General features: G+C 28.1%; 5 protein-coding genes across 7 annotated transcripts; 1 reads left to right on the top strand and 4 right to left on the bottom strand.

The window, feature by feature from the left end:
- Positions 1-110: 110 nt before the first annotated feature.
- LOC127283041 (28S ribosomal protein S2, mitochondrial) lies at positions 111-743 on the bottom strand. The gene has a single exon (XM_051307694.1). It carries the CDS (start codon positions 741-743, stop codon positions 111-113), a length of 633 nt encoding a protein of 210 aa, XP_051163651.1.
- Positions 744-926: 183 nt separating this feature from the next.
- LOC127283012 (uncharacterized) lies at positions 927-6,185 on the bottom strand. The gene is made up of 3 exons (XM_051307642.1): positions 6,131-6,185; positions 5,965-6,054; positions 927-4,968 (listed from the first exon to the last, which is right to left on the bottom strand). Exon 3 carries the CDS (start codon positions 4,822-4,824, stop codon positions 1,342-1,344), a length of 3,483 nt encoding a protein of 1,160 aa, XP_051163599.1. The 5' UTR covers positions 4,825-4,968; positions 5,965-6,054; positions 6,131-6,185; the 3' UTR covers positions 927-1,341.
- A 147-nt stretch (positions 6,186-6,332) lies between these two features.
- LOC127283018 (ATP-dependent DNA helicase PIF1) lies at positions 6,333-8,521 on the top strand. Its single transcript, XM_051307655.1, has 2 exons — positions 6,333-7,216; positions 7,302-8,521. The coding sequence occupies exons 1-2, from the start codon at positions 6,460-6,462 to the stop codon at positions 8,405-8,407; spliced, it is 1,863 nt and encodes a 620-aa protein (XP_051163612.1). The 5' UTR covers positions 6,333-6,459; the 3' UTR covers positions 8,408-8,521.
- A 79-nt stretch (positions 8,522-8,600) lies between these two features.
- LOC127283011 (protein brunelleschi) lies at positions 8,601-13,178 on the bottom strand. The gene is made up of 11 exons (XM_051307641.1): positions 12,067-13,178; positions 11,731-12,004; positions 11,469-11,667; positions 10,993-11,403; positions 10,512-10,926; positions 10,216-10,436; positions 9,794-10,154; positions 9,572-9,728; positions 9,318-9,495; positions 9,024-9,247; positions 8,601-8,912 (listed from the first exon to the last, which is right to left on the bottom strand). The coding sequence occupies exons 1-11, from the start codon at positions 13,002-13,004 to the stop codon at positions 8,721-8,723; spliced, it is 3,570 nt and encodes a 1,189-aa protein (XP_051163598.1). The 5' UTR covers positions 13,005-13,178; the 3' UTR covers positions 8,601-8,720.
- A 103-nt stretch (positions 13,179-13,281) lies between these two features.
- LOC127283026 (syntenin-1-like) lies at positions 13,282-17,353 on the bottom strand. 3 transcript variants are annotated; one of them, XR_007843286.1, is made up of 9 exons: positions 16,892-17,135; positions 16,233-16,300; positions 15,915-16,136; positions 15,732-15,842; positions 15,411-15,646; positions 15,180-15,333; positions 14,912-15,021; positions 14,654-14,832; positions 13,282-14,475 (listed from the first exon to the last, which is right to left on the bottom strand). XR_007843286.1 is itself a non-coding variant. In XM_051307670.1 (9 exons), the coding sequence occupies exons 3-9, from the start codon at positions 16,281-16,283 to the stop codon at positions 14,778-14,780; spliced, it is 939 nt and encodes a 312-aa protein (XP_051163627.1). In that variant the 5' UTR covers positions 16,284-16,300; positions 16,892-17,066; positions 17,192-17,353; the 3' UTR covers positions 13,282-14,777. The 3 variants fall into 3 exon arrangements, 2 of the variants coding, with proteins under 2 accessions (XP_051163627.1, XP_051163626.1); XM_051307670.1 differs by adding an exon at positions 17,192-17,353 and having other exon boundaries at positions 13,282-14,832; positions 16,892-17,066; XM_051307669.1 differs by having other exon boundaries at positions 13,282-14,832.
- Between the last annotated feature and the right edge of the window lie 346 nt (positions 17,354-17,699).

Consider the following 17,699-nt stretch of genomic DNA (forward strand, 5'->3'; position numbering starts at 1 on the left):
TACTCTTGAGTGTTTTTGTTAAATGTAAGAGGCTCAATTAAAAAAAAAAAGATTATTTTTTAAGTATCTTATTATTAAACTTTATACAAATAAAAACAAAAAAAAATTTTTTATTCCTCATTGAGAAATAGTTTTCTCGCTTCTTTACCACGTAAAATTGCTTCTTTAAATAATTTACAATAGAGTTTTATCGCAGTAATTGAATCATCATTACCCGGCACTGGATATGATATCATATTTGGATTACTATTTGTATCAACAATACCAACAGTTGGAATACACATTTTTGCCGAATTCACAATTACAGGATGATCTTTTAAAACTTCATTAAATGTCGAGAATAAAATACATAAATCTGGCAATCGTGTTAATTCACCAAATTCTTTCTCTGAATTTGTAAATAATCCACCACGCCATTTTCGTGTATATGAAAATTCACCACATTCAATAGCTGTTTTATCAACAAAATAAGTTGATTGTGGTGATCGTGAAACAAGAAGAATAACACCATCATTAAATGCAATATGTGCAGTGAAATTTAATGCTTGTCTTAAAAGTTCCGCCGTTTGATCAAGATCAATAATTAAATGTCCTAAACGATTGCCAAAGACAAATGGACGCATACGCTCGTCCATTGAACCTTCCTTATGTCCCCAATGAACACCAGCGTTAAATAAATCTTCTACAGTAAATAAATTGTGTACCTGGAAAAAATCTGGATGTTTTAATGGATTTATGTTCATATTTTTCGTTTTCATCTCATCTGAAATAAAAAAATAAATTTTGTTGTATTTCAAAAAATTTTTTTATATTTAATTAAGAAACAACGACCCATAATAAAGATTATAATTTAAATTTAATTTTTCAATTTTAAACATAAAAAAATATTTTTGAAGGTAAAAAATTGATTACATAACACTTTTGAGTATCAGAGAAAAACTTTATTTTATTATAGTTTGCACAAATGAATTTTATATACTTAAATAAAAAAAAAGCATAATACAATTACTATCAGTATAAGAATAAGAATGATAAAGTTTTCTCTTTTTCAAACTACACACAATTATTAAAGATTCTGATTAAATTTTCAGAACATGTGAATATTGAAAGTTTTATTATATCAAATGTGAAACTACTTGACTAAAATAATTATATTCGATTTTACATAATCTAAAATCTATTATTACAGATTTTACAAATTTCTTTTAAAAACTAAAGTCTCTGCTTAAATTCAATGATTTACAGTGTGTTAATTAAAAAAGTTTTCATTTAGTAAATGAACTATATTTATATATATATATATATATTTATGTATATAAATAAAAGAAAATAAATTCATTATCAACACAATGAAGCGAGCTTTCTGATGGTGCCTAAATCTCGAAGCAACATTTGCACAGTTTGCTTTGTTCGAGGTTGTACTTCCATTTCAGGAATTGTATCAGGATCCATTTCTTCCAAAACTTGTACTTGTGCTTCAATACTTGTTAATTTCGATGCAATATAGTTTTGAAAATGATCAATATGATCCAATAATCTCATTCTACATTCTGTAGGATCAATTGGTGCCTCGGGTTCTGGTATAAATGGTTGTACATTTGTAATACGTTTATTGAATTCTTGTGGTAAAATACAATTTTCAGTTAGAGTTGATGATTTTAAATCCGTTAAATTTTCTTTTCCATTATTGTCAATTTCAATTTCATTTTTTGTTAATGCACTGAATAAAAAATTTTCCGAATTTACATTTTTATTATTTGTCTCAATAGTGGGATCTTCTAAAATTTTCACTAATTCCGAATCAGTTGCAATTGAATTTTGATCATCTATTGATTCTGCTTTTAAATTATCATCGTCCTCATTTTTAATTTCAATATCAATTTTTTCAGCTCTCTCAATTATTTCAAAAACAGGTACTGGTGAAATATCAGGTTTTGGAATTAATAATTTCTCCCAATTTTTTGCCCAAAGATATAATTTTGGATGATCTTTCTTTTGTGCAACATTTATTTTCACACGTAAACTATGTAATAGGGCTTGAATTTGAAATAATGATGAAATAAGATCGTATGAACGTTTTAACATTGCTGTTCTTTGTTTAATTATCATATCATTTTTTGTTCTATCTTGTAATGTTGGTAGTTTACCTTCTTTTATCCATTCTTGATCGAGATTATATTTCATTGATGGTCGTTGTCTATAGGGATGTCGACAAATGTAGCATACATATTTATCGGGAACATCTTTTTCTTTTTCAATTGCATTACAATGTCCATGCTGCCAACAAAGGCAAAGATCACATTGTATCATTAAACCGTCTTCTTCCATAAATTTACATGTACAATTTATTATTTCTTCTTTACGTAATTGTTCAACTTTTATTAATTCACCATTGATAAGCATCATATTTTCATTTTTACTATCATTACTCTCGTCATTTTTGGTATCGGATTTTCTACGACTGAAACGATAAGTGGGTGTTGAGGGACCTTCTGTATCCATTGTACTTTCATCCAAATCATCAAAATTAACATCATGTTGAATTAGATGACGTTTTTTTGTTTTTGGCACTAATTCTTGATGATATTCAGATAAATTACGTTTTCTTACACTTTTACCTTTTTCTTTAGGTATTTCATCAACGGATTTTGATCTTGAATCTGTTGCTCCCGCTGATGGTGGTCGAACTGGTAAAAGTGTTTTAATACCAGTTTGAGTTTTTTCTTCACGTAATTTTAAATCAAAAAGTGAACCTGGCGACATTGCACAATCACTTTCTTTTCTAAGTGTCTCACTATTTGATCTTATTGGTGAACCTAATTCAATTTTTTCATCTCGTGTGTCATTTAAATCGTCAATTTTTGGATTAACTTCAAGTTCTAAAATTGGAGGTGTTGGCGATGGTGCAGTGATAATTATTTGCGATGGCGAAAGAGCTGATTGAAGAACAGGTAATTGTGATTTATCATGTAATCCTTTTCTTTTTTCAAATTTGGAAATTTTCTCAAGAAAATTGTGCGTTTGCTTTGGAATAATATCGTCAATTGATTCGCCAATTGTTCTTGCATATGCCAAATCGGCGACATTTGGTGTTGAGCCAAGAAATTTGGAATATTCAGGATGATAGTGTTTAATGTGCATTTGAAGGAGATTTTCTTTGCGGAAATTTTTTAAACAACCTTCCTTGGGACATTTATAGGAACTATCCTCCATTTCAACACGTAAACCACCAATGAATATTGCACCATCTTCCACGGCTGTTGATGTTGATGATGATGGTGTCACTGGAATTGCTGGTGTACTTGTACTTGGAAATTGTGGACTTATATTATCTTGTGCAATAAGATGTTTTGCTCTTGAATAAGGTTTTGATTTTCTATTATTTGGCGTATCAATAATTGTTTTTTCCCCTCGTGGCTTCTTTTTTCGATGAATACAAAAATCAAACATTTCTGGATCAAAATCAAAACGTCCTTGACTCACCATATAGGCGCGAATATCATTTCGCGAACGAAATTTTTTATCACTACCTTCATGTATAAAAAGTACGTCCCATTTGCCAGCTGATGATCCCGCTTTTCTTTGTGTAAAATGCTTCTCCCAACCTGGTGGTAATCTTTTATCGGCAACAATTATTGAACGTCGTGGTCCTTCTATAAATGATTCTTTACCCTGTGGTTCACCATCTTTCCATTCGGGTTGAAAACTTGGATCAATGTTTGAATCGCCTTTTTTGTCCTTCTTCAAATAGGTTTTCATTTTTGCATTTGTATTTTCAAAACCATGAAGAACTTCTGTACTCGAATCATCATGAGAACCTGAGAATGAACCATTATCAATAACAGCTGCTGCTTCATTTGTAACTATTGTTTCCTCCTTACAAGGACGACCTCTTTTGGCATATTTTTCACCACCGTGTTTCTTTGGTTTACGCTGAAAAAGATCCATAACTTGATATTTTCGATTTCTATCCTTACGTTTCTCTTTACTGCCAATAAAATCTTCACTATCATTTTGCTCATCCAATGGTCCACCGATTTTTGTCATTTTAGATGATCTCACTATTTTTGCATAGCCATCGTCAAAAAGAACATCATAACGATCATTACCAAGTACAGCATTTACTTTTGCTGGATATTTTCTACCATCGGCCCATGTGGCTAATATTCTTTCACCGGCGACAAAATCTTTTGTCTTCATTTCACGTGATTGTGTTTGTAACATTCGAAGTCGTGGACTATCCATTGGTATCCATTCATCGAATCTTGAACTCCATTTATCAAAATGAATTAATACTTCTCTTTCAATCCAATCTGTCTCAACTACTTTTGCCGAATACCATTTCTCATTAAAATCCTTTGCCTCAAGTTTATCACCAGGAAAGAAATTTAATTTATTTGTCGATTTACTTTTTAAATCGTCAATTATTTTTTCATTTTTCTTCTCACTTTGAAATCTAATATTACCATCTTCTGGATGAAAATTTGCAGCAACATTTTCTATTGTCATAAGAGGTTGAACATTATTTCCTGTTGTTGAAATATTATTAATTGAAATTGGTATATTTTCATTTTCAATGAATTCTGATTTTCTTGAAATATCATTATTAATTAAATCAATATTATAGGCATTTTGTAATTCGTCAATATTCAGAGGATTTAATGTATTTGAAAATTCTTCTGCGTTGACAAAAAACTTTTCACTTGACTTATGGGCTTGATCCACGGCTGAAGTTGTTGGTGCAGAACAATCGAAATTAGGAATTTCTGAATTTATCAAGTCCAAGTCTTCTTGAGAATAAGTTGTAGGAGATTTCATGGACATGACCTCGGAGTTTAGATTTTATTATTTAAAATGTAATATCCGTTGTGTGATTTTTTTTAAAAGACTCACTTTTTTTTGCAGTTTTAAAACTTTTTTTTTTTTTTTTTTTTTGAAATTGTTTCACAAATAATCCTCTCTAGAGCCCTGCAAATAAAAATTCATTTAAAATTGATTCTACTTTGTCAAACTCGTAATCTTTGTTCCGAAATATATTTTTTAACTTTTTTTTTTTTAATTATGACAAATAGTCTAATAGTTAAATTGCATTGACTGAATCTATTATTAGATTATTTATTTATTAAAAACCAGATGATGAGATTGCGACCTGTACTTTAAGTTATTTGACAAAAAATTCCATAAAAAGAAAATATATTCGAACAATTTGATCATTCTTAATTAAATTACATATAAATAATTAAAAAAATGTTTTTTAATTACAAATTTAATAAATTACAAAAACGTACACAAGTCCTGGCAATATTAATATATTTTTTTCACAAAAATTTAGAATGTAATGAGTAGAAAAATTATAATTTAAAAAAAAGTATAAAAAAATTATAAAATCGTTTTTTTTATAAAAATAAAAATAGCTGCATTAACCTATAGGTATAAAATCAATATAAATGTAAATTATCAAAAAAATACAAAAATTTTCCAAAAACAAAAATTATAATATCTCAAAATAATTTAAAAAATTCAATTTTCAAATTGTTTTAAGCAAAAAAATTGTTAAACAATTTTAAACGTATAATTATAGTCTATTTTAAGGTTATGTTTAAACGATTGTCAATGATTCAGTCAATACGGTTTTTGAACAAGATTACGAGGTCAACAAACTGAATCTTTTTAATTGAATTTTTTTTATGGTGCGGGCCTTGTGTACGTTATATATTCGCACCTTTAATTAGAAATTTTTTTAACATATATATGAATAAAAAAGAAATATTGCTTTGTTCTCTTCCATAACGCTTCTCATGACACGCTTCTACGTTTTATACTGAAAAGAACTTTTATCAATAATTTTATATACCATAATAATATTATATCTTTAAAGAATTTATATTGATAAGCAAGTTTGAAGACAGGTCGTTGTCTCATTCATCCGTTATAATATTAAAATATAAAATATATAAAAATTACCTTCAGTTCGAATGTTAGGTTGGGATTGCGTCGTAAATTTGGCGACAGAATTTGTTCCGAAAACTCGCAGCAATCGACTAATCCCAAACACTAAAATTTGAAAAACACTTATTTTATTGTAGGTAAATGAAAATCTTGATGATTTTTGAAAGAATAATTAATTTACCATGGGTATTAAGTATTTGTGATACCGATCCAGCCATCGTGTTTCCGAAATTGCATCACATACACATATACACACAAATGTAAATACATTGCGCGCCCTTTGTATTATCTTTTCTAAATATATTGACCGCATTTTATGAGTGTTCGATAGTTGTCGGTAAAAGTCGTTTATATTCGTAAAGGCGCGAATATAAATGACGGATAGATTAGGTTAGGTCAGTTTAAATACCCCGTTAGCGTGAGTTGCGTGGGTATTCTTTAACAATAGTTTTTTTTTAATAAAAATCTTGTGATATTTGTTAATTAAGTTAATCAGTTTTATTTGCAAAAATGAGTCAAGATTCAGAAGGTTGTTTTGTGACGTGTACAGCAAGATTAGAATGGTTAAATGTTGAAGGATGTATAACAAGAAAAGTTGATTACAAAACGGCAACAACACGTTTGATTAGGAATAATTTACGAGAAATGTTTATAGAAGTTCGATCACAAAAAACAAATACAACTTTAAAATTATTATTAAAAGGTATTTCGGTTTTCAACAGATTTATGTCTGAGGGAAAGGCTTCAATTAAATTTCAAGAGGAAAAGTGTACCTTGTATTTATCAAATGCACCAGTTGCTCAACTAGTGAATTTTTTAAAAACTCTATTTGTAAAAATGACAGGACAATCGGAGGAGAAGACAAAACTTTCTGCAAAGGAAAAAATGTTGTCAAATGTAATGGGAGGAGTAACAGATATTAGTCCATCCACTGTTTTTGAATTAAATAAAGCAAAAGAAAAAGCTGGTGCTATTTCACGTGCAACAGTAACTACACCATCGCCTAAATCTGTATTAAAACGAAAGTCAATCAGTGAAAATGCCCTCAGAATTCCTAAAGCAAAAAAATTAAATATGGCTAATCCTAATACAGAAATGACTGAAGAACAAAAAAATGTTCTCAATGCAATTTTAGCGGGGAAAAATGTATTTTTCACTGGCAGTGCTGGTACAGGAAAATCGTATTTATTAAAAAAAATTATTGGTGCTCTACCTCCAAATGTTACTATGGCTACTGCAAGTACAGGTGTTGCAGCTTGTCATATAGGTAAGAAATTTTATAAACAATGAAAATTTAAATTATCAGAAAATAATTATTTAAATAAAAAAAAAAAAAAAAACATTTTTTCCAGGTGGAATTACTCTTCATCAGTTTTCCGGTATTGGAATTGGTACAGCGAGTATTGAAAATTGTTGCAAAATAGCTGCAAAATCAGCAGCAAGTACATTATGGAGAAAAACAAAACATTTAATTATCGATGAAATTTCAATGATTGACGCGGATTATTTTGAAAAAATTGAAGCTGTCGCACGTTATATACGTCGTAATGATAAACCATTTGGTGGTATACAAATTATTTTGTGCGGTGATTTTTTTCAATTACCACCAGTATCAAAAAAAGAAGAGAAGGCAAAATTTTGTTTTCAAAGTAAAAAATGGTCTGAATGTGTTCAAGCAAATTTTGAATTAAAAATTGTTCATCGACAAAAAGATTCTGTGTTTGTCAATATTTTAAATAGTATTCGAATAGGACGTATCACCGATGAAATAACAACAAAATTAAAATCAACAACAACACAACAAATTGAAACCAATGGTATTTTAGCAACAAGATTATGTACACATATAAATGAAGCAAACGAACTCAATAAATCACAATTGGAAAAACTTTCCGGTGAAGAAAAAGTTTATATCGCCGAAGATTCTGACAATATGATGACAAAAACATTAGATCAACAATTACCAGTTCCAAGTAAACTTGTATTAAAAATTGGTGCACAAGTTATGCTTTTGAAAAATATTAACGTTAGCAGTGGACTTGTTAATGGTGCAAGAGGAGTTGTTGTTAAATTTCTCGATAGTTTACCAGTAATTCAATTTCGATCAGGTGGATTGTATCAAGCTAAAATGGAAACATGGGGAATAAAAACAGCAAGCGGCGGTAATGTACAAAGAAAACAAATTCCATGTAAACTCGCATGGGCATTTTCAATTCACAAGAGTCAAGGTTTAACATTGGATTGTGTTGAAATGAGTCTCACGAGAGTTTTTGATGCTGGTCAAGCTTATGTTGCATTATCAAGAGCACAAAGTTTAGAAACACTTCGTGTATTAAATTTTGAACCAAAACAAGTGTGGGCAAATCCAATTGTACTTGAATTTTATAAAAATTTCCGTCGACGAATTCACGATATGCAATTAATTCGTTTGGGAAGAAAAGCCAAATCTATATGCTAATTTTAATATAGACAATTTCATTTTTAAAAAAATTATGTGTACAAGACTGAAATCAAAAAGTGTAATCCAGTGGTAGTATAATTTTTTGTAATAATAAATTCAAAATAATTTTTACTTTCTACTTTCATTTTTGAAAAAAAAAATTATTTAAAATCTATTTTTATTTTTAAGGAATAAATATAAACAAAGATAATTAATGAATTCAAAATATATATTACAATGTAAATAAATTTGTCTATTAATCTGGAATTAATAGATCAAAAATATTGTTTATATATATATATATATATATATACATAATGTACAAAAAATATTAACAATCGGCAACACTAATTTCCACCGGTGGTATATATCGCCATGTGTGATTTTCATTTGTCATTTCTGTACATAATGAAGGTGAATTTGCAATTTGTTCACGACTACTGCATTGAATATCTATTTTATATTGACCGGAAGTTAAAAATACAACTCGACATTCATGGAATGCTCGTCCCGATTTTTTTAGCTGTAAATGTAAAAAGATTTTTTTTTTGTATTTTATTTTTCTAATTTAACTAGAAAGAAAAATTTAACAATCAATGAATAATAAAAATATATATAAATTTTGAATATTTACCAAGGGAAGTAAAACTTTATTGGAACCAGCGATAGACAGTCTTGTGTCTAATCGATAATTATTAACTCCATTGTGATGATCCTGATAAAAATTTATCGATAATGTAAGATCTCGTAATGGATTTTCCAACGCATTACATACACCTACACCAATACTGATACATTCTCCCAGAACATAATTTAATTCATCCTGTGCCTTTACGATATTATCATTTATTTTCACTTCTGTAAAAAATAAATTTACATTAAAATAAAAAAAAAAAAATATTTTTGATTTAATAAATAAATATTTTACCCCATTGTAATGGACTCATTCGAACTAAATCTAACATATCTTGCGTTAAAGTGATTCCTGATAAATTAGCCTTTCCCGTTAAATCAGTTCCCAATAAATGCCATCGTAAATCAACAAGCGAAGCAATATGTTCGGCACAAATTTTTTTCAATTCCCCATTGTCTATATCTTCTTTAATCTAAAAATTAAATAACGAAAAATTTAATTATATTCCCTTTTATATTTTTAATTTAAAAAGTTTTTCAATTTCCAACCGTCGACAATTTACGTAGTGGACATCGATTCACAGGAACAGGAATTCGACACGATTCTCTTCCTTCCATATAGATACATTTACTTTCTGTATAATGTAATTCCATTTCATGATTTGTATTGTTAATAACATCCAAAACAAGATAAAATTGTGATGCTCTGAAAATAAAATTGTCCAATCAGAATGTTTTTTTTTTTTTTTAGAAATATTTAATAAAACATACGTTTCAGCTGGAAGAACGTCCCAATTTGTAATTTGAATACTAGGTAAAATTTCAATAGTAATAAATACAGAAGACACACGACAATAGCCAGCAATTAAGCCATCAGCACCTGAATATTTTATTTTTAATTGTCCTTCAATTGCATTTAAAGAATTTAATGGAACTGCAAGTTTCGATAATCGTGTACTAATAACCGATGAATTTCCCGAATTACTACTTAATCCTGAACGAAATGATGATGTCAATTCTGATTGTCTTTTAGTGTGTTGCGAATATGAACTCAATCTTGATGGCAATGAACTCGATCCCGATTGTGTTAATAAACTATTTGATTGAGAAATGTAGGCGTTACTGTTAATATCTAAAAACAAGTATAAAATTAGTTAAAAATTTCAACAATACTTTTTTTTTATAAAACGTACCGTGAGCTGATGATGGCACAACAAATTCCATAACAGCATATAAATTTAAAGTCAAACTTGTACTTGCTCCTGGTTCTAATGGTAATTGTTTTTTTAATTCTTCGTCATTCCAATTGAAAACTTTCGATTCTGTCGATGCATCCAAAGACGATTGAACCGTAATTTCAAACATTTCAATTGGAACTTGACCAACATTTGTTATTGTAATTGTACAATCGGAACTAAAAAAAAATGTGAATTTTGCTTTTAAAAAAAAACGAATTAAAAAAAAAATAATTCAAATAAAAAAGAAATACCTTTCACCACCATAAAGGGAAATACTCGCGCTAGTCACAATATTTTCCCCCGAGCTAAAACTTGCCGTTTGTGGTAAACTCGTTGAAAGATCAATTCTCGGCAATGCTGGTACAACTTCAATGGAATATTGTGGATGTGGTATTCCTTCCATATAACGTAATTTACAATTTGATTTTACACCCAATGTATGTGTACTAAAACCAATAATTTCCAAATCGCCAACTTCTTTTGGTTTTCCAGCTAAAATAACCGCAATTGGTCCCGATTCAGCTGGTAATGTTATACTTTCAGGTATTGATTCAAAAACAACACCACTTGTCAAAAGTCTCATATTTGAAACATGAAGTTCAAATGGTAGGGGATTTATAAGTTGCATTGTTGCCTCACAAATATCACCTTCCACCCAAAGATAATCTTTACGAAAAAAAATAAATTAATATTTATATATATATTTCAATAATTTTATTTTTTTTAACTCACCAATTTTACTTTTCGATGTACTTTTTCTTTCTAATGAACCAAAATTAATTGGTGTAAATAAAAATGGACCGTGATCTTCTTTGACACGTTCAATTTTTTGTGGTTGAAGATGTGGTTGTAAATTTTTCAATGTAAACGATTTTGTTTTTGGTATATTCGTTAAATTAGCGGGTGGAATAACTGTTCCTGAATCAAGAACAAGTGGTACGGGTGCACCTTCACATTGTTGTGACACCGCTTGTAATTGTAGTGCCGTTTCTTTTCTCATTGTTGGACTTAAATGATTATACATAGTTTGTAGTAAAAATGTCAAATGTCTTGTTGATAATGCTGGATTTCCCATACGATTTGCAGCGGCTACCAATTCATTTATTACTTGAATTTGTATTGCAGGCCATCCTCTTTGTGCACCTGCGTGAATAATTTATTATTATATGTAAATTGTAATTTTATTTTTATTTTATATAATATATTACCACAAGGCATTTCAAGTGGATCGAGAGATAATTTAAAACCAGTTGTTGCTTGTAGCATAAGTTTATAACATTGTTGCCAATCTGGATTTCGATTATGTTGAGAAACATATCGAGTTGCTGCTAATCTTGTGCAAAATGAAGCCTTCCTTGTAAATCCAAACGATGTAAAAAGATCAGCCAATGTTGTAAATCGTTCAATCTAAAAATTAATTAATATTAATCACAAAGAAATATATATATATATATAATTTGATCAATTTACCTTTTCTTGTTCGCTCATTGTCAAATTAATAAAAACAACATTATTTAAAAATGACGCCGCTTTAAGAGAACAATTTTGTTCAATTGCTATTCGAGTTGCTTTAAAGCTTGCTTCAGTTTCAATTATTCCTGCATTTTGATATTTACTATAATGCACAATAGATTCACGATATTTTTTCGAAATATCCTCTGGTGATAAAATATTTGGCATATTAGTTTTTAAAATCTCAATACTTGGAGGCGGTGGTAATACATTTAATGCCTGTGATCCTCGTCTAGAAAAAATAAAATTTTACTTCTTTTTATTTTCAATTACTATTTTTTTTTTTTCTCTTACCTCTGTTTTCCTGGACTTCCTTCTTGTAATGATGAATTTCTTTGTAGTGGCAAATTTCGACACATATTTGGATATAAAATAAGTGCAGAAGCAGCACACAAACCCTCATAAGCAGCGCCAAGCCATAACCAATCATTAACACCACCTAATGTATTTGTAGCCGAATTATAATGACTTAATGCATCGGCCAATAAACCGGCTTGAAGGCAAAAATCACCCAAATGTTTTGTCATTCGACCACCGATTCTTTTTTTATTTTGTTTTGAATCTAAATCTAAACCAATAAAATCTTTTTTCTCAAATGGTGCAAGTAACAATGACACACGATCTATTTTTTCTCGCGTAAGTGATTGTCTCTTTGATTCTAATATATAAAATAAACTTTTAAACAATTCGGACATTTGAATTTCTAAATCAGGACATGTATCGTCTATATAATAATTGGCAACTGTTTTAAAATTCGAAGGTGTTGTATAGTCAGGTGGTGGTTCATTAACATTATTTGAAGCAATTGGTCCCAAAAAAACAGCTCTTGAATCATACAATGTGGCAAGATATTTAATTTTTAATGTCTCATGCAATCGACATAGTTCATTGAGCTCTATTTGATTTTCATATTTTCCAAATGTAATTAAACCAAGAAGTCGTCGATGTGTTTGAAAATCACCCCAATCATTATTCTCCACAGGATGATCCTTGACAAAACGAATTAAAATTTCTCTATTTCCTTTATTTGCATCGATAATTGAAACTCTACTTCCCGATTTAACCAAACGCTCGCATAATTTACCAATTGTTTTTTGCTTAATTTGTGTACCAATTGGTTTTAATAGAATTAATAATGCAGCATGATCGTGAGCTGTTTGCTCATAGTCGGGATATGACATTTTGTTGTCGGGCACTGGACTCGACAAAAGAACACTGACCGCTGCTCGCATTTATAAATTTATAACCACCATTTGGCAATATTCACTTTCTATTTTCTTTAACTTTAAATCAACCGTGTTATTTAAAATAATGTAAATAATCCTTCTTTTTAGAAAAAAAAAACAACAATATAGATGACAGCTGGATTATTAGAATAGAGCCATTTTTAAATGCCTGACGTTTCAATGTTTTCTTTCTTCTTATTGGTTGGTAATATTCTCTCTCTTCGGGAGAACATAACCAGCCAATTAAATTTTTTGCGGGAATTTTTTAAATTACTTTTCAAAATTGACAAATAAAATTTTTTTATTTAACATATTTTTGTTATACAAAGGATAAAATAAAAGATACTATTGTCGATATAAATTTATATATATATATAGAATTCACATAAGAACTAATTACCTTGTGAATCACATTTTCTTTTTCTGTCTCTAACATTTCTTTATATAATCTTCTCATACATACACATATACATAAATTTTTTTTTTTTTTTCTATAAAAAATTGTGGCACGTTCAGCAGTAATATATATATATTATAAATAAGAAACATTTTACTGCAGTTCGAGGCGATTGTTATCTACCAAATACAATGATTTGTCAAATTACATACAATATATTATACGATTCTGGAAAATATTGACATCGTAGTTTTTATAAATATAATAATGTAACATGATATTTTTTCAACTGTATTACACTATCAGACTCAAGTGATTGTGTGTGAAGTAAAATTATTAAACAAACTATAGATTTATATAAAAAAAAACAAAAAAAAAATGTGGTAAACCTTCCTTAAACAAAAATCACAATCTCAAAAAATATGTAAATACTTATATAACAAAAGAAAAATAATTTTAAACTAACATCTAATATTACACCTCGAGTTTATTTTTTGAAAACTAGAACCTTAATTGGCACTTGGAATATTAGTAAAATTCAACTGCAAACTATTCGTGAATTTCTTATTCTCTAAATATAATATTTATATATATATAGTCAATTCTGATACATAAATTTGTATCTCTGAAATCTGTGTAGAGGAAATGTTTTGTTTGGATTAAACTTTAGAGTTTTTAATACTGAAATAAAGTTTATAGCTGTTTTATAATTGGAAAGTGGAAGGCCTTTTTGGTTTTGATTTTATCTTGTTTCTTACTAAGAAAAACAAAAATCGGATCTAAACTAATTTGGCAAATTTTAATTTTGGAATAGCCTTAACTTTATTTCAATACATATATATATATTTAAGCTTTTGCGATTTTTTTTTTATGGAGCATTTTCTTTAGAGATTCAGCTCCATTTAGTATACAGTAAATATACGTAAATATAGGTTAAAGAGCAAGATTATTCTTATTCTTATTTCCCTATAGGCTACCAATTTTCTAATTATATTTAGTCCACATTCATTGTTTTTATAGTTTATATGATTATTCCGCCAATTTGTAAAAACGTATTTTTTAATACGTAATCTTCTAAACCTATATTATAATTCGTTATTTTAATAGTGTGAAATTTGGCAAACTTGTGCAAAAATGAGAATTTTGTTTTTAATGGCTCACTTTGAAGTCATTTTCATTTTTTTTTTTTTTTTTGGCAAGAATTTTTGTGAAAACTGACTTTTATAAATGACATTTCTTAGTAACTAAACATGCTTACCTTAATAACATATTAATATAATAAATATTTTTAGAAAATTGAATTTTCAGAAGCATTAGATGTGTCATTTTTCATCAGTCACTGGGTTTTTGAAAATTAAGTTCTGTGCTTTATAAATTTGTGTTTAAAGCATCGGATCTGAGTGGTCCATTATATTTCTCAAAAGACTGCCAGACATTCTGAAATTAACAAAAATAATTTATATTTCCAATATAAATAAATTATGTAATATTTGTATAATTTTTCAAAATTTCATACTTTTTAATCATGTGATCATAAATGAAGGAAGGAATTACTGTCACTGTTATAATATCACCAGAACTTTCAATTTCAATTGTAATATCCTTATCCTTTAAACCGATTACATTCTGCAAAAAAAATTAAATTTTAATTTTCTTGAATAAAAATAAAATAGTGATTTTTTTCGTTTTTTAAGGACATAATCCTCATGTAAAGAAGGCAATGCGCCTTTAATTACATTATGTAAAAAAAAATAAATAGTGATTTTTGTTTCCTTATTTCTCACCTTGCCATTAATTTCCAGAATTTGATGATCAGTTAAAAGTCCATTTCGTGAAGCCGATGAATCTTTAACTAAAGCTGTGACTTTTCCATTTTTAAATTGAAAACCAATATGTCCAGAGCTATCTTTATGCATTGTAACTGTTCTCTCGAATGGTCTGAATAAATTTTTATTTTTTGTCAATGAAATAATTCAAATATAGAGAAATTAAATTGTTAAATCAATATGATTTACCTATCTCTCACAACAACTTTTATTCCATTTACCGGAGAATTACGGAAAATTTTATGTACTTGATCCATTGAATATCCAGCTACTGAGACACCATTAATATCTAAAATTTGATCACCAAATCTTAAACCAACTAATGCAGCGGGAGAACCTTTTGTCACTAAACAAATAAAAACTCCATTGTTCACTGAATGTACTCGAATTCCAATTTTTCCATTCTGGTCCTTACAAAGTGTCAACTAAAAAAGAAAACAAATTTTATTAAATTTCAAAATATTTTAATTAGTTTAATCATTTTTATTTGCTATTTAAAATTTTTTTTACTTCTCTAATTCCATTGGTTACAATAGCTTTTTGTAATGAAAGTGATTGGCTCGAAACTGGAGCAGTCATACCAGCAAGAGGACCACTTTGAGCAGGAATAGCCATTTCAAACTAAAATAATGAATATAATTATATTATTTCTTATGTAAATAAATTTACAGTTTATTTTATAAATTTACGTACACTTTCACGGTTCATGATTGCATATTCCGGCATACTTTGAGCAATTGCATCTTCGTTAATTTCTAGTCCCATATATTCACCCAATAATGGATATAGTGCACCTGGAACACTAACTTGAGATGGTGATAATAATGGTGGAGCTGAAGGAGCCGCAGGTTGAGCAATAGAATTAGATGAAATTGATGGCAATGATGGATATTGAGTTTCAGCTTGTAATTGAGCCTATTAATAAAATAAAAATAATAAAGCAAATTAATTAAAGAAATTTCTATGTCGAACATGAAGATTTTCTAATTAATGTTTCAAATTAAAATTTACCTTCATTAGCTGATCCACCTTCATATCTTCCAAGGAGGGATAAAGTGCCATTTTTAATATAGATTATCCTTTAAAAAAAACAAAATTTCAATTTCAATTCAAAATTCGTTTTAGAACGATTATTTCACTTCAATGAATCATATAATAAGTGTAATAAAGAAAAAGTTTTACTAAGAATTTGTAATCTTTGTTTTTATCTATAATTGTATGTGTGTAATATTCTAAATTAATTTAATTACTTTGGAAAATAAATGAAATCTTTTGAAGAAATTTTTTTTTTATAAACTAATAATGCATATTTTTTGCATTAATTTATGTATATTATATTATAACGAAAATTAATTGTTACAGTCGAATAATAATATATATGTATCTAAAGATACTCCCGGAACTTTATCATTATGACGTCCGAGACTCATATGTACTTGGATTATTTAAAATTGATTATCACATACATTCTTTGTATATAGTCATAAGGCTACCATACAATTATGCATATATAATATATTGAAATAAAATATTCTATATAAAAGTATACATAATAGCTAGCAAATATAAAAATGTAAAAAAAGTGTCAATAAAATTGAAAGGCTAGTTTAAACTCTTAGTAAAGTATTATATTATAGATAAATTAAAAACAAATATTAAAATTTACTCACCTAACTGAATCTTCAAGAAAAAACCCTTTTTTTTAAAAGAACTTGATACGTTACAATTGTATATAAAGTTTCTTGACCTAATGCCGTTTTTGCAAATATGTATGATTCACTTGAAACTGAAAGCAATTTGATGCAATTGCAATTGATGATGACAAATTGTAACCTTTGGAAATTCCTACAAACAAGAAACAACAAAACGTCAAACACTGCACAAGCACATATGATTACTGATAATGGTGTATATGTGTATGTGTGTTCTATCAGTTTCTATAAGATGTCAATAAAAATTATTATAATTACAATTTTAACTGAATTATACAAATTTTGTTTCTTTTCACACAAAAGAAAGTAGAATTTTAGAAAATATAATGTCAAAATATTTGCGATAACAATGGCAATTTTTTAAATATTGACATTTGCTTGTTTGACATTTATAATTTGATTAGATGGCGCTGCGATCTGTCCGCCATTTTGAAATAATAACAATGGCAAAATAAGGTTATGTTCTTTCTATTATTTATATGTTTATGTATTTTTAAGACATACTCTTGTATATACATACATATTCTTGTTTTGAAGTTTAAAAATATATAATTACATTATTATACAATTATAAAATTATATAAGAACAAACTTTTTACATGAAAAAAGAATTTTTTTGTAAAATTATGATTGAATGGCATTCAAATTTACCCGCGTTTAATTGTTCACATTTTTTGTTTACAACAGTGAATGAAAATAAGTTGAGTTTTTAAATTAATAAATATATAATTGTAATACTATTTTTAATAATATGATTAGCGTTTTA

Source organism: Leptopilina boulardi, unplaced genomic scaffold (assembly GCF_019393585.1).
Source record: "Leptopilina boulardi isolate dan_hultmark-lab unplaced genomic scaffold, ZJU_Lbou_2.1 LbouV2_305, whole genome shotgun sequence".
Classification (NCBI taxonomy): Eukaryota; Metazoa; Arthropoda; class Insecta; order Hymenoptera; family Figitidae; genus Leptopilina; species Leptopilina boulardi.